We start from the raw sequence: 17684 nt of genomic DNA, 5'->3' as shown, positions 1-17684 counted from the left end.
TTTTACGTTCGAAGTACGATTTTTTTAATTTTTTTACGATATGCAATTGAAATTTGAGTTTAAATGGATTTTTTATACAATTTCATTCTGATATTTGACTCTCCATTCCATAAATAACGATACTTTTGCCTGAATTGTTGATTGAAAGTACCCTCAAGAAATACTATAAATATGTATACTTAGTCATGTTTTTAAAACACACATGCATTTTGCTTTCCTCGTATTTGAAATGAAAAGTGGAGTGTTTAACTCGGGTGAAAGGCATCATTTCAGCCTCGGACTATTGGCGCTCTCACAGCGTTCGAGCGCCAAAATACCTCGGCAGAGATGAGTGCCTTTCATCCCTTGGTTAACAATCTACTATTTCACCTTATTGCAATGGATTAAGTGAAGAAATGTATACATATTTATGAAGCCGACTGTACAATTGAACTTCTTTTCTAATGTACCTCGAAAGACCTACTCGAAAATAGGCTCCGTGGACACAAAATTAAATGCGTCCATAACAGGAAGGAAGCTGACAAAGAACTGTGTACATTACAAATTAAACGTAAATTGTGTTGAACGTGAATGAAGGAAATTGGAACGCTTTACGTGACGTCTTTAAAAAAGTAAAAATTAAATGCCTATTTCGGTGATTCTTAAGATACCACGCGCAACAGGGGGCTTACCGCGAAAACCAAAATTCGCAAATTGCGGGGATCTTTTTCTTTTACTTCTATGGAGGCGTAATAAGTGACAGAGAAAGATGCCCGCAATTTGCGAACTTCGATTTTTCGCGGTTATAGCCCTGTTATTCCTACGTTTTATAGACAAGTGTCCGCCACAGACAAGCCGGTTACAGAGATTATATTATCCTGCAAATAGAATATTTTGTTCCTAAATTATGTATCTAAGTATATAAATATAACATCTACAATATAAGTATGTATACACATGCATATTATATTAAAATTGTCAGTTCGTTTAGTACGATGTCCGGTTATTACGACGTATAATCAGCGGTCCCTTGGGCTTCGTTATAACCGTACTCTACTGTACATAAATACATACATACATACATTACATTTGTGTAATAATGTCCTATCATATGTATGTATGTATATCGTCCCCAAGTAACTATTGTACAAGCTTTGCTTAGTTTGGGGGCTGGGTTGATCTGTGTTGTTGATTATTTTCGTAATATTCATTAGAGATAACAATAATCGTTAGCTTACGATGACAATATTATTGAAGTTCGTCAAGTTATTTTATACAACAGTAGTTAAACATGAAGGCAATACGATATTATAGAAGATATGAACTCATGAAATAAAACTATGAAAACGGATTATATCGCGTATATTGAATTTATACTACATCCCGCCGTTTCGAACCCTTTACAGCGTTCGTGGTCAAAGGGTGACTGAAGAAAAACTACAATGTGCAAAAATACCCACATACAAAAATAGTGAAGCATAATAAACTATTAACTTTAAGGCTGGTTGTACATGCAAAATCGGTTCATAAGGCTACTTAGACTTATACAATACAACTATTTTCAAGTAAACATATACGCGACAAAGCTTATATATCTTATATACTAATGTAGTCTGTCTACGCTACGCTTCGGCGCAAATAGGGATGATGAAACATGTTAAATTTAATAACAAAATCTAGTAAAATAAATAGCAAATGAGCAATTTATTACAATAATATGGATATTAAAATAATATATAGAAATGTTAAAAAAATACAGGATCTAAAAGTTTTAAAATTTAAAGTTTTTTAACTTCCAAAACTTAATTTTATTTATTTATTTTGTTAGATTTAATTTAGGTAGTTTATATTTAGTCATGTTATATAGTTATATATGATATTAGTTTTAATTAGTTTTATGTTCAGATAGATTTTAGCCTGTATTTGTGTGATTATAATTTATGTCTATAAAAATAATGTTTCTTCTTCTTCTTTTCCTGTTACCCCCTGCTGGGGTGTAGGGCCCGAATCTTGTCTTTCCATTGACTACGGTCTTGGGCAGCTTGGGTAACCTCCTCCCACCCCATCCCCAATACACCCAGCTCTTGCTCCACAGAACGACGCCAAGTGGATTTAGGGCGACCATGTTTCCGCTTGCCGGGCATCTTCCAGGTCAGGGCCACTTTGGATAGGTGGGTGTCAGGTTTCCTGAGGATATGTCCAATCCAATGCCATTTCCGCGTCTGTATCTCCCTGTGCATGGGTGTTTGTCCGGTTATTCTCCATAAGTGAGCGTTTGTGATCCAGTTAGGCCAAAAGATGCGAAGGATTTGCCTTAAGCATTTGTTCACAAACACTTGGAGCTTCGTCATTAGATCTTTGCGGACAAACCAGGTTACGCACCCGTACAGCAGCACGGCCTTTACATTGGAATTGAAGATCCTCACTTTGGTTCTTCTCGTCAGGGTAGAGGAGTTCCACACAGGTTTAAGCTGGCCGAATGCGGCTCGGGCTTTGTTTATTCGTGCTTCAATGTCTGCTTCCGTTCCTCCACTCTGGTCGATAATACTGCCCAGATAGCAAAAGCTAGCCACTTGTAATATTGTTAAAAATAATGTTTAACTTCCAAAAAGGAATAAAGTAAAGATACCATTCGATTCCTTACATTTTATCCAAAAAAAATTGTACAGCAACTATATTCCGCCGCTAATATTTAGCCGACAAAATGGCAATTTTACTTATTTTCCATACATTCAAGACGGGTTCTCAGTGACCTTGACGTCACGTTCACTTATCGTTTTGTTAGGAGCGTTTCGCGAGTGAAGTACGACTGTCGGACTTTGACTATCATTTCTGACTTTTGTATTGCTTTAATGCAATGGGTCCCATATAGACATTTGATCCCAAAAACAAACTAGTTCGATTGATACCATTAATAAAAAATTGTCATCAAGCTTATTATTGGCATTATGGCTATTGTTAATTTTTATAAGAATTACAAAAATATACTTACTCCAGATAAGAGTTGTAATTTTTTCTCCCCTATTTTCATCATTTCAAACAGTAAAAAATAATTACACAGTGAAACTAAAACTAAATAATTACACAGTGATTTTAATGATGATTCTAAATTGCTGAGATTGACATTAATTTTTGACACGTTTTTGTTTATACATATTTATATGATGATCCCTATTGGGAGAGAAAATTATTTTAATTTATTATATACTATTTATTAGTATGTAATGTTTGACGATCATGATAAGAAGATAAGCATAATTTTGACATTCATGAAAATTTATAGTGTAATTTTTATCCTGAAATAAATAAATCTAAATCTAATCTAACTTGTAATTAGGTACATTCACATAAAATGTGATATCGTTGTTCCATTGTTTTAATTAGGAGAAAAATTTGCATAGGTATCTTGGAGCGACATGGCGAAAACAGGACAAAAGAAAACATTTTCAGGCCGCTGCATACATCAAGCACTAGGTACTCTTAGTTGACGTGGGGCTCCCCGCGGCATATATACACTAAATATGATGATACTTAACTCCGCCTTAAGTTGGATGAGGTTCATTGTTGTACTCGGTTCATTCTTTTTCATTTCGCGGTTTGTTTTTTTTTGCTTAGAACTGTGTACGTTGCTATAATTCTTGGTGTAGGCAGTCAAAGATATAATATTTATTTGTGCAACAAGAGGGCAAAATTTGAGTCCCGAGCAGGCGAAATATTCAATAGAATATTCATTCTATTTTTACTTTAGAATCACAATTCCCGCGATCTTTTCTAGAAACGCAGTGTACAAAAAAGTTAATTCAATTGAAGAGCATTGCTGTTGCAGCCTTGCTACCCCAACGTGGCAGCAGGAACCGGTTAATGATAAACCGGTTGATGATGATGGTTCTTTGATAAATTAATTTGCTGATGTTGCCGCCATGCTCAGTCACCCATTTAATCAAGGAGAATGACAGTGACATCACTCGTTTCCTGCTGCTACTGCAATGCCGTACAGCAAATCTTTTACAACCGGAATATAACCTTTAGAGCGTTTTCACATTGTCCGATCCGATATCGGATGTAGGATCCTACATCCGCGTAGTCAGGCCGCGGGGCGCGCCCGGGCGCCGTCTTTAGCGGTCACGCACAGTGCACACTACAATAAACTTTATGCCTACACATATGCACACAAACAAATATTATCGGTCCGACAGCTGACGGGGGGCTCTGACATGGCTGTATTTATAGGAGGCGCCTTTTCGATATCAGATGTAAATGGCATTAAGTGCGCCTTTTTTGCGTTATTTATCGTTTTTTAGTAATAATGATTTATTAAATGCATAAATAAATACAGAGAAACACATATATCTTACAACACATACACATACATTCCATTACATTTACTTCCTTCCGACATCCAATCGGACAGTGTGAAAACGCTCTAACTCTGCCGGAATAGGATTTGCCAGCTTTACGTTAAATAGTAAACGTGGTTCGCGAAAGCTTCTTTTTATCACTACACTTGGCCAGAAACTCCGTATTTCTCGGCCTGTGCAGCAATTTACTATTGTAACTTATACGCAGCATTATCTTTCCATTTCTTGAACCAATACGATATAGAAAACACCCTTATGATGGGACTGGCACCAGCAATGGGATGGTATAGACAAATCTTGTAAAATAGGTACTTACCATCAATTTTTAAATTCTGGCAATATTTTACTATAAACAGGAGCCATAAAGCTGCTTAAGTTTATTTTTTTATTATTTATTCAATACAATTCTTCATTGATATTTTTTAGTTTAAAATTAATGGCGCCATACATCCCATGACTGGAGCAAAAACACAGTCATAGTTTTAATTTATTAATATTATTGAAACGAATTGCAGTAGCCTTCATTAAATACATCGAAAACATAAAGGACGAATATGACATTCAGCTTTTAACGCATAAAGCGCTAGAAATTTTACAGGTGTCTGTGAAATATCAAAAACACATTATTGGTGCCGTTAACATATTCTTGTCAGCTATAATTTAAACGACTCAGAGAAGATAAAGGTTGAAATAAGATATTGGAAATCCCGCTATAGTATATATGTACGTACGTACTTAGTCTAATTAAATTCACTCACCTAATGCTATGAAAATGTGTCTATGTAGCCACATACCTGCACAACCAGTACAGGTGTAGACACGATGAAGCGGTGAACTGCATAATGATCCGCAAATACAAATTAGGATAAGCCGCCGTGTTGCTGGCAGACGAACAAATATATTGGTGAACTAGAACACGTACTCGTAGTTACGAGTGAGATGGTGTTTGAAAATCATTTCTCTGTTCTTAATTGTAGGAGTCAAAGATAGATCACGATACAACTAAAAGGTAAAAAAATATTTATTTCTTGTAAAATCAGTTAAAAGTGCCTTAGAGATTTTTCACTAGAATTTATTATTTTAACTTCCTAATATATCTTTATTGCCATCGACCCTGAGCGTTGGGAGGAGCTTGCTGGAAGAAGGTCATCTTGGCGTTCTACCATCCATAAGGGTGTCTAAATGTTTGAAGACAGCCGCCTCATAAACTTATACATGAAGCCCGCCAGTTACGGAAAGAGAGCCCTAAGTCCTCTTACTTGTACACGTTCAACGCAGCTGGGCAACTTTATTGTCACACGTGTATTTAAGAGCAAGTTCGGCCTGGCCAGCCACATTAGGGCTCACGCTAGACAACGTCCATAATGTTTATTTGGGGTCGCCGTCATCGTAAACGATGACGAGGATTATATATATATATATATATATATATCTTTATTGATTTGCAATTCTTCACGGTGATTATTTTCATAGAGGCAGAATCTGATTTAACAATTTGTTACGGGTTTGATTTTGTTTTGATACGCAACGATCGCTCACGCTGATTGGCGTGCGCGAAATGCAATTATATAGAGCCGTGTCTATATGAGATGCCTCTCACGCTCGGAAAATTGCTAAGAGTCCGCAGCAAGCTCGCTTCTCCATACAAACGTAGTTAACACGCTCTCATTTTGAAACGACTAGCTAGATTGCTCTGAAACTTACAATAGAATAAGGTATATCTGTGCCTGTAATTAGTTTATGTAGTTAGTTATATTAGTTAATATACCATAGTATATAAATTAATATAACTATAAAGTTGTTTTTGCTCTGCTCTATTTAGTTTGTTTTATAAGGTGGAGCTATATAAACTAATTACAGGCATAGATATTTCATATCATTATATGTGCAAAGTTTCATTACAATCCAACTCGTAATTTTAAAATAAGAACGAAACTCCATTTGTATGGGAAGGCGAAATTCGGCCGAGCTTGCTGCGGACTCTTAAATAATAAAATGGAATACTTATGTATTCAAAGACCAATGGTAAGGTGTACGTAAATAGTACCTACATTGTGCAACGTGGGGGGTATGTACCTAAGTGAAATATTGTACGAGAGTCGTTATATTTACGACAGCCGCAGGCTGGAGTGAATTAAAGACTCGAGTAAAAATATTCTTACCCCTGGAGTTACACACAATGTTTTTTATTACACTTGCGAAGAAAAAACTAAATTTTAAGCGAAATTATTCTTAACCTTTTGTATGCTTAGTAGCAGATCTGCTCCATATTTATATATTCAACCTAAACATGACGTTGTCACGATTGCTATTTATATGGCAATTTTTTGACATGCGCATACGAAAGGTTAATTAAATACGGTGACATTTCAAACATTCGTCCGCCAATTAGTTTTTTTTGGCAGTTTAGGCATTGAGGGCACAGACCAATCGGCATTCAGTCTCAATTGAAATATATGTAAAAATATTTTAAACGGCTATTAAATTAATAAAATGAAATATTTTAAAGCATAAACAAAAAATAATAATTTATAAACGTCAGTATTTTCAAAGTAAAACTCATTTATACCTACTTGGTTCGTATGAATTAGTGACATAATTTAAAAAAAAGTGTTTTTTTTTCAGAATCCATTACTCCCGGGGAACAATATAGGCCTTTGTCCTTCAGTACACCTGCATGAAATAAGATCTTTTTCGAGCAAGTGTGATGAAAACGATATTATCGTGGCATGTTCCTATAACTACTCGTGTATAGAATGAAATTATTAGAAAATGTGTTTTAGACCTGGAGGTACGAAAGGCGAAGAGAACATTGAACGCGCGTTTTTAATGCTCGTACAATTTTAATGCCATACGTTCATATTCTGGGTCTTTTTATTCCATTTTTCCAAGCAGCCCCGGCCACGATTTTGATTGTGCTGCTGTAAATAGCCATGTCTCAGTTCGGTCTCAATCCGTCGGGGCTAAAATACAACTTGATATTTGGCCATTTAAGTTTCCGAGCAAACTTCTGTTATATCCTTTATCTTCATCGCATTTTATAGGTTTTAGTGTTGGCACGAAAAGTTTAAGTTAATTTTATATAATAATTAATTATTTTACACCGATTTTTATTTTCTCGTTGTATCCTTTTTTAACTTTGTGTTTTAACAATATTGCGGTAGCTTAAACAATAGAAATATACTCAAATCCAACGATATGAGTAGTTCTCGTAAGTGTATAGTACAGGTACAGTCAAAGGCAAAAATATCGATCCAGACAAACGGCTCAAAAATATGTGAACACGACTTTATTGTCTAAGGTGTAAGAGCGTACACATATTTTTGAAACTTTGGGAATGTATATATATTTATGCCCTTAACTGTACCAGCGGCGATAGGTTGGCGAAGGCTTTGATATGTACTTTTTCTAAGAGAAAAAACTCGTCATTCACACTTCACAATCAGAGTACTTAACTGCCGATTTCTTATTATTCCAACAGTTTTCTATAACGGCAACATGACAAGTTATGGCAGGGCAGATATTGAGAATTTATATCATCAGTTAATAAGTTTATATCATCAAGTCTTTTTAGCAATTCGGTTTACTTTTAGAAAAAGTAGTTAGTTACAAGTTTATAGAAAAAAGTGTGAGATTGACACTTAGGTATACGGTATAAATTTTTTTCACATCACCTATTCGAAAAGGGAACTTTTCTTCCCTGCTAGGAGGGATCAAAGTGGCACTTTTCTGTTCAAGGACATCTTGTTGCCAGTATGAAATATTGACACAAAGACATATGAAATTAGTATGCAGATAATCGATTACAATTTCTTTATAATCGATTACGTGCATACAATTTTTCTAACTTAAATAATATTTTGTTGTAATTGTAAACAAAAAATATAATTATGTAATTAACGTATTTTAAATTAATTAATATCATATTTAAATTAAGTAAATTAATTAATTAGCGTAATATTTACAAAGAAACGTAAAAAAACTTTAGTTTAATATTGTCTTCGGTTACCGCGATAGTTACTCATGAAATAAAACTATGAATACGTCGGGATGTATTATAAATTCAATATACGCGATATAATCCGTTTTCATAGTTTTATTTCTTTAGTTTAATAATTTAATTATCATTTTGACATTTTAGGTCTCCTTAAACGCAGCCATACTTGTCTATGCAATTTAAAAAATTTATATTTAAAAAAAAATGTACAAATATTTCACAAAGCATTATGCGGTTCTGTATTCTGTATAAATTTCTGTGTCAGATGTTTTAAGCAGCATCCCGGTAACGACACTAATAATAATAAATATAAGTGATATCAGTCTTCATAGTGTTCTTCCGAAGATTTGGTTCAAAGGGGTAAGAGCTAATTTGTTATCAGAAAAATCTACAAAAATAATGTACTTGATTTTCATTGTATCACTTTAGTTGTTTGCTGCTGTTTTTGAAAAGATATTAGGTACATAATTATGAGCTGTAGGTACTTTTAATTTGTCACTACAGTCACGTCTGAAAATATCGATACGGACAAAGTGCCAGAAGTATGTACCTATACTAAGGTCGTGTACACATATTTTTGGCACTTTGTCCGTATCGATCTTTGCTTAAAATAATAATGTTTTGAAACCTAATGTTAGTATGTAATTTCCTCATAGGTGATGTGAAAAGCAGTATGTGTCACATGGTAGCAAAATTATTTTCACCTTGGGCGTTAACACTTGAATCCCTCACTACGCTCAGGATTCTATGTTAGAATCCCTCGCTACGCTCAGGATTCTATTATAGAATCCTTCGCTTTGTTTAGGATTCAATTGTACGCCCTCGCCGTAAATATGTCATTTTGCTCCCTTGTGACACAATCTACTATTACATAATCGGTAATTTATCAAATCTCGTAGGTTGATCGTTATTTGGCAAGCTTTATAGCTTAAACGTAGAGCACGAATTGAAATACTATATTTTTAGGTATAAAGAAAATTATACGGAGACTGCTATATGTTAAAAAAAACATGTCATATTAAACGTGTTAAAAAAACCCAAGAAGGTCCTACCTAAGTATTACTTAAAAAAAAGGGAAATTATAATTAAATACTTGGTTTTTTATGCACTGAAAACTACAGCTTTTACAAAAATACAGGAGTTACAAGGTTTTAGCAAAAAGTGTAACATTCACGCGTAAAAATGTGTTTCACTTAACTCGAGTCGATTGCTCTCGCAATGAGTGGCTGTTTCTTTAATAACTTGGATGAGAATAACGACTACGTAGAGTACCTACACGTATAGTGCGGTGTAGGGTGTCAGGCGAGAAAGCCTTTCTGTGTCACAGTCGCTGCTCCGAGAGCGCCTCGTCCTATATTTTCAATGGAACGGTTTGCATTGAGTTACGCTCAAAATTATCCCATGCCCGTTAATTAATCAAGATTTCTAGTGTTCAAGCCAGCAGTTAAAGCATTAAAAGTATTTGATATTTTTACAAATGACTACTTACTGCTAACACGGCTCAAAAAATTTGCTATTCCTGTTTTAACAATTTAATAAATAGGTCGTAAATACATAAATAAATAAAACCATTTGTTTGTTATACATTTATATTAAGTATTTGCGATAAATTATTTTAGTACATACATTATCATGAATCGCTAAGATCATGTTGAGCTTACTTTTTTATCAATTCCTAAATCAGCCAAGCTTACTAGAAATCCAATCCACTTACAAAACACTCCAGATTCCAGAATATTATCGAATTTATAATGCGTGCACAAAACGCATGTCATAGATACAATGCACCACAATGTAAATTGACGATTACATTTTTGAAACTGTATACTTACCACACTAGTCGTAAAACCAAGTTGCTATTATTTCGGTACTATAAGGTAGGTATCACAAACTTCTGTTACAGGAATGCAATAACAACTAATATTAAAGTTAAACAGGAGATAAATAAATACTACTGCTGTGGACGCTAAGGTGTAGGGGGTTAGTAAGAGAACACGTAGCAAGAATATCTTTTGTACCTACACATTATCAATAAGAAATAATTGGGGTATCTAAGAAGAATAAAGTATCGTTTAGTTTTAAGTTTATACGGCAAAAATAATTGTACGTTTAATAAGGAAATCTATTCACTTCAGACACTGAAAATACTTGCAGTGATTTAGCTGATCCTGACTTGCACGTGGTCTCCTATCGGTAAGTTAGTGAGACAATACGAGTACAAACTTTAAGATGTAAAAAGTCTAGATGTAAGCAATAAACCAAAAAAGTCTTGGGGTTTTAGGAAGCCTAAAATGAAGCAATGTATTAAGTAGGTATGTGGAACTGTGGTCTAGAATATACCTTTACAACAAAAATCACATTTATAAACATTGAGACAAAAGACACAATACATTTAGTGTTAAGATCGAATAACAAAGACGAACGTATGATTTTATCAAATAACACAAGTAGTGTTTTGCCTAATTCTGTACACTCATTTACTTTATCCACTGGAATAAAGTGCTTATCTACAATCGATTAATTCTTATGAATGTTGACTATTCAGTCGGGTTTCTTATGTCTATACGAATAAAATCTAGGGTTTTACTTTAGTTTTATACAATGTTGATGGATTCGTGTTATTATGAACAGCATTCTATTCATTTTAGCCATAGTCTATGATAGAGTTTAATGTAAAATATTTAATATGCATAAAAAATTTAAAAATTAATTTTGTTCGGATTCTAATACTTACTATTATAAGTTTGGCACAAAGTACAATGATTGCTAAATGATAACTAATGTGCTATACATATGTACCTCCCTATATTCACATACTCGTATTGCGACTTGAGTACCTTATAAGACGATATTACTCTTGTGGGTATCGGAATGGGGAATCTTCTCAATCTAACATTTCTAAGTACCTGATACTATACATATAAACTAAAATTATTCAAATAAATAACTGATAGCATTATTATAATAATAAACTATTAATAAAACATAGACAGTGTTCTGTTTTTTATAAGAACTCCGATAACAGCGTTCTTGTGAACATTAGAACCCTGTGATATTTTCGTCGTAAAGGGCCGTATTCTGCAATTTTTTTAAACATTAAAAATGAGTTTTTCTGGCGTTGTAGATAAAGTTTATATGCAACGACACATAATAAGGTCTTTAAATTCTGGGGTCGGTTGTAACAAAACTCGACTATGCCTCGTTTTTTTTTACTTTGCCCTCGAATTTTAAGAATCCTTGTTACCTGACTTGCACAAAATATATAAATAGAATACTCATAATATATTATAAAATGCTTACCCCCTTCATTATAAAACTTAATTTAGGTACCGCTTTTATAAATAAATGTTAAGTGTAAGGCAATATTCTACGTTCAATTCTTATAAAAAAATAGGAATGTAAAAACAGCACAATTTTTAAAATTCAATGGCACAGAAACAGCAATAAACCGAAAGTAGGTGGTAATTGATATGAAATAATGCTCTTGTGGATTACATGAGTAGCCAAGGTATTTTTACGTTTTAACACGTTTACGACCACTTTGAAGGTACCTAAAGGTTTTTATTACTGTTTAGGGTGTCCTTAAATTTAATTAAAAGGAATGAAAGGAAATAAACAAGACTGCAAGATAACAGATTAGATTAGATTTCTTTATTTCACGATGAAAATTACACTATAAATTTGCTACATTAATTATAAGTATGTTCGCCATCATCATGATCGTCAAACAATACATCATAAATTTAAAATAATAAAATTAATTGTGTCTCCCGATAAGGATCGTCATGTACACAGAAAAACATGTCCAACAATTGAATATAAACCAAGTTAACATTAAAGTCAATGTCAACGTAAATAATCGCGGCAGGCGGTCGGGTCGGGTCGGGCGCGTCGGTGCCCGCCACTCCGACCAATTAAAGAAGGCTCCGTTTCCATGCATATTATTAGCAATCAGTTACCTTCTTAACTCAGTCGGATAATATAATGAAAAGGCACGAGTGTTATAATATATTAATAATTGCGTTTTAATGTCCTTTTTTTGAAAAAAAAAAACAGGCCATTTTGATTCAAACTGGATCCGGGGTGAATAGGGACGACTTAGGTACGAATAGGGACAAGTGCTTAGGGTTGTCAAAATATAATAAGTTGACAGGTAAGTACCTGGTCTAGATAGTTTATTGTACTTAAGTACTTAAATATGATTAGGTAAATATTATAAGTTAAAACCCGAATAAAACTATGATTAAATTAAACTTTTAATTATTTGTAGGTAATCATAAATTAAATATAGACATATTTATAAAAATACCACAGAATGATTAATCTTAATTGTTATTTTATTATTAAGCGGGGCTTATTATACGGACGAAAGTAACAAAAATCGGAATAATTAAAAACAGTTACTTAATATATTTATATACCTACCTATATCCCATTTAGAAATTCCGCCTGTTTTAAGTTGGTGTAAGTGAGACAAGTGCCTAGTACTAATCTATCAAAAAACACTAAATAAAGAATAACTCTAGTTAAAAACAATTTTTGGCAGCCCTGTCCCTATTGACCCTTTAGCGTCCCTATTCCCACTTATTGCGTCCCTATTAACTACCAGAGGTGTCCCGCTCCACCCCTCAGTCGTTCCTATTCACCCCTGTTGCGTCCTTATACACCTCGTGTTTTTTCGAAATGTTCATGGATCTCTATTTTGACACTTTTTGCTAACAAAACAAAGATTATTTATACTTACCATGTAGTTAATATATTCTCAATTAATGCCACACCAATTTTTCACTATCAGAAGTGAAACAAACAAGTAAAACCTTTACTTTTAAAGGAAGTTTTGGAGCTCATATCAACCATTCGTTGACAGACTCAATTTTAAACTGTTAGTGTGACAATATATTACGACTTTCATGTTTTTCCAGTGTTTCTATTATCAAAAGAATATAATCAACTATTATTTTCAATCGCAAGATATAATTGGTGATAGATATTTTCTTTCCAATAATCAGGTAAATGTCATTTCCGGTTCTTGTCCCTATTCCCCCGCCGTCCCTATTCACCGCATTTGACGGTATATCGTTTCTAATGCAATTCCATGTACTCATCATTTACAGAGTACAGAGGGTTATTCAACAAAAGGTTTTTCAATTTGCGCTTAAATGTTTCATCTTCATCACACGATCGGCTGATAGGCGTTCATAGTAAGTCGGGCCGATGACTCATGGGTTCTTTCTTGAGAGCGCCATGCGACGGGGAACTATTCTCAGACGCGACGCGACGCGACGCGACGCGTCGCTTGGGTAGCTCGAAGCGACGAAGCATCATCATCATGCATCGAACATGTTTTTTTATTTAACTTTTTCCTTCCTTTAACGATTGAAGGTTTTCATTGCTTTGATGTGAATTTGTTTCCATTTCGCACGTTTAAAAAAGTTTTCGAAAAGTTAGTACTTTGTACAAAGTAGGTAGGAATCTTTTTTATCTGAACCATCAGTTTAAAACGAATTCGTACACTACAATGCTTACAGGTACTTAGTATTTTTCTAGTAGGAATGTTTATTTAATTAAATCGTTAAGCTATTTAACTGGCAGGCGCTATCCCAAAGCTAATTTTGTAAAAATCATTATTTTAATTTGGATGGATCCAGAAAGCTAAAAAATATTATTTTGAACAAGCGTTTAATTTACTTGCAGGTAACCATTATGAATCGTTTTACAAAAACCTTTAGGTACTAAGGTAAAAACGCCAATAAAATGTTTCAAAATTCTACATTTAGATGTACATGTCGTTGTCTCTCATTGTTGTTTCTTATCCTATTGTGAAGATTTTAGAACTGTTTGTATCCAATTGACGCACAAGTAGCAAAAGACTTTGGTCCTAACTCTTGTCCTCGAGCGGCTAACGATGCACCGCGCATTGAAAACTCAACAAACTCAAAAGCAATCATTGGTAGGTTACCTCAAATGGAGAAAAGCGTAATTTAAAATCCTATTGTTAATTACGTCCCTCTCAAAGTCTATAGAACGGTAAAGGCACGGTCATGATGTGTATGCACTTATGGGATTACTTGTCCTAACAGACAGAGAGAAGAAATTTCTTCTAAATGGTTCAAAACTCGTTCTAATCTACAAGTCAAGTCGAGAAAAGCGTTTCAAGGCACATACTTTTAGAAACAACAGTAAAGTATTACAAAGGGAGACGCAGTCGCACCACGTTTGAGTTCAGTGTTGCGTCAGGTGAAGTCCAGGAAATTAGAGGGACCGCTAGAAGCGTTACCTACTGGGAAACATCTGATAATACAGTGAGCTTCTACTTCGCTATATAATCCCGAGCGCTCACCTGCGCATAGGAAAATCGTCTCGTATTATTACAATAAGATACTTTACATTGATGTACATACATACTTGTATTCATAATTAAATAAATAATCTTACCCCAAGCTCTTGCAGTTCATTAAAATGACACCTTGTCGCCGTTTAAAGTTCAGAAAAGACTTTCCACGTCTGGTTTATTATCGTACCTATCTACAACGCGCTTTCAAACGTCTATTACAACAATTAGTATTTTCTAATCACTTATTCGTTATCACACACTCCGCCATTAGCTATAGTCGAGATGAGATTGCCATTAGTTTTTTCATGTATGCGGCAAGAGGGCCGCAACGGTTCGGGTCAAAAAACCGGTGGTTCGGTCCTTCTGTCGCAGGGGAGTCTGAGGCAGAAGTGGCGCGCGGCGTGGAACAAGGCGGGCGCCCGCGCGGGCGGCGGCGGCAGCACGGGAGACAGCGAGCCCATGCCCGACGGGCTGTCGCGGTCGCCCGCGGCCGACGGCGGGCGCTACACGTGCGTGCACGCGCCCGCCGCCACGGGTCAGCCGCCCGCCAGGATGTCCTCCGGTTCCGGCGACCAGCAGTTGTCCGACAGCCAGCACCCCACCACTACCGTCACAAACCCGATCAGCAGGGCCAGCACTATGTACACTTCCGCGTTCCCTGTATACGATACATATATCATTAGCTTTTTAGAAGTATGCATGTACTTACACTACTTACTGAATTCTAACAATAACAATTTCACTCAATAACTTTCATATAATGTGACGCCTTGCTATAGAGTGAAATTTCTATTGATAACTGATTCGGACACCAGGAGGCGTATTCTGATTGTATAACAGGTTATGAATTTTACCTGGATTTGTTATGGGTATTAAGATCTGTCAGTGACAAAAGTGAAGTTTGTGGTTGAAGATCATATCCAGATCAAACCATAACCAGTAATTACAATCAGAATACGCCTCCAGAGTTGTACAAGCATACTTTGTGATATGGGTCTATGTAATCATATTTATTTCTAGGGGTCAAGTAAATTTTACGTAATGGAAGAAAATTTAATGAATGTACAATGTGAACTAATATTTAAAAAAAAAACATAACATCAGTATAAATAAACAGTGCTCAGAGTTGTTCGCAGACCACAGATATTTTTCTTCTCAAAACTATTTATTCAAATTAGATTCCCTAAAAAAAGGAGTACTTTCACTTATGTACAGATTTTTTTATTTTAGGACTTGGCGCCATATATCTATAAAAATAATGCGTAAGTTCAAATGGTATTAAACACGTTTAAATGCGAAGCTTAGAAAATTTAACGAGTATGTGATACACTTGGACTCTCGCGCGGTAGCATTACCTAGAACAAGGACGCAGCCTAGGTATGTAAGTAAGTTTACCCGTGCCCTTGATTGAATTTAAAAAAAATATTGGTTTGAGGATACAAGTTGGTAATCTGTCAGCAAGCTGCTGTAGTAATTATGTAGATCTTACCAAGTTGTTTCCGGATACCGAGTGGTTGCCGACTGCGCCAGAGTGAGTTGATGAGCGTGGGGTCTCCACGAGTGCGCCAGTCGCGATATCCTCGCCCTCTGGAATACTGACTGAATCTGCGTACAAAATACGAACACGTTGGCATGCATCAACACTCGACTGCTCCTCGACATGTACCTACTCATGCGAGCGTGCACAGCGCGCGAATACCTCGCGGCAGATCGAAGAGTGGCGACTTGGTGTGAGGCCGATGTTCGCCCGCTGTGCACCTCGTAATGAGACAGCATAACTGTCAAAGGTGCCGTTGATCATATATTTGGCGTGAAGCCAAAACTTTCAATGCCAAGCTGCGCAATACAAATTTGAGGATATGACGTAATTACAGCAAAAAGCGAAATTGAATTGTTGCCATGTTCCGGCCATAATACATTTACTGCGGTCGTGCGGGATTCGCCTAGTAAAAAGGTGCATGCGAATGTAATCATAAACTACCGTGACAAAATAGTAAAACATTAATATTATTGTAATATTATAAACTCTAAAGCAACTTGAATTTATTTTTGCTAAACAATAACACACAAATAAAATGCTATCAAAGCTCGGTCGGTGGACGACGCGAGTTCGTTCGCTCGTTTTTGTAAAATGTCTACTGTATTTTTCAATAACTTGTTAGTCGAATTATGTTTTACAAAACAATTCAATTTCGCAACTTCGTCGTGTTCTATTTGACTAAATTATAGATTTATTTTAATCATTTAGAACTTCAATGGAACATAATTTACATAATTTAAGTAAATAAGAGCTTCTATTTTAAAATAACGATAGTATATTAAAAAATCCTGATTAAAAAAGTTACATTTGAAATGCATACGTTATAATATTACACTAACATTATGTTCCCAATACAAATACTACTGGTGAGTCAAACGTGCAAATAAAATATCAAAAATATTGTATTGTCATGCAGCGGAAGTCTACAACAATCTGCATCCATCGGCAACAATCGATGGTTCGCTCGTTATCGATTTCTGCGTTTGGTTCCCATACATATAGGGTTGTACAAATAAAACTTGCTGAACGTAGATAGATAATAGGTTGTAGATGTACTACGGTCTACTTACATTGTCTCGTCGCACCCATTTCGTAGCAGATAATGAAATATTACATTACGTGACATTATATTTGGTAATGTGACATTGAAAAAATAAACAGTTATGTTCAGAAACATACAGTAGAATATAAGAAAAATTGTGGGATCCATAAAGAGAGCCGGTACGTTGCGTACACACAAAAGTGAGGCCGGGGGCGAGATAACGGGTATTCGAGCCGCCGGCCGACTGTATCACTATCCACCACATACCGCTAGCACTAGCACTAGCACAGCACGGTCGGCCACCACCGCACCTAACAACACTACTCCAATTTCTAACTAAACATCCTGCATTTAAGAATGCCCTCCGATGCAAGGCAATTCGGGTACATAATTTACGTTAACGGCTACCGCAGAGCAACGCCAGGAATGCAATT

General features: G+C 35.4%; 1 protein-coding gene across 2 annotated transcripts in view; it reads right to left on the bottom strand.

Moving 5' to 3' along the window:
• Nucleotides 1–9905: 9905 nt before the first annotated feature.
• LOC134744249 (uncharacterized) overlaps nt 9906–17684 on the bottom strand; it is a 45377-nt gene continuing 37598 nt past the window's right edge. The window contains exons 4-5 of one of the 2 annotated variants that reach the window (XM_063677996.1): nt 16158–16273; nt 9906–15326 (exon numbers count right to left, since the gene is read on the bottom strand). In XM_063677996.1, coding sequence (XP_063534066.1) covers nt 15205–15326; nt 16158–16273 — 238 coding nt within the window. In that variant the 3' untranslated portion in view covers nt 9906–15204. The remainder of the gene's footprint in view (nt 15327–16157; nt 16274–17684) is intronic. The other variant, XM_063677998.1, reaches the window with a different exon arrangement.

This window comes from Cydia strobilella, chromosome 9, assembly GCF_947568885.1.
Source record: "Cydia strobilella chromosome 9, ilCydStro3.1, whole genome shotgun sequence".
Taxonomy (NCBI): domain Eukaryota; kingdom Metazoa; phylum Arthropoda; class Insecta; order Lepidoptera; family Tortricidae; genus Cydia; species Cydia strobilella.
Note: the sequence above shows the minus strand (reverse complement) of the source record. Positions and strands in the feature narration are given on the sequence as shown.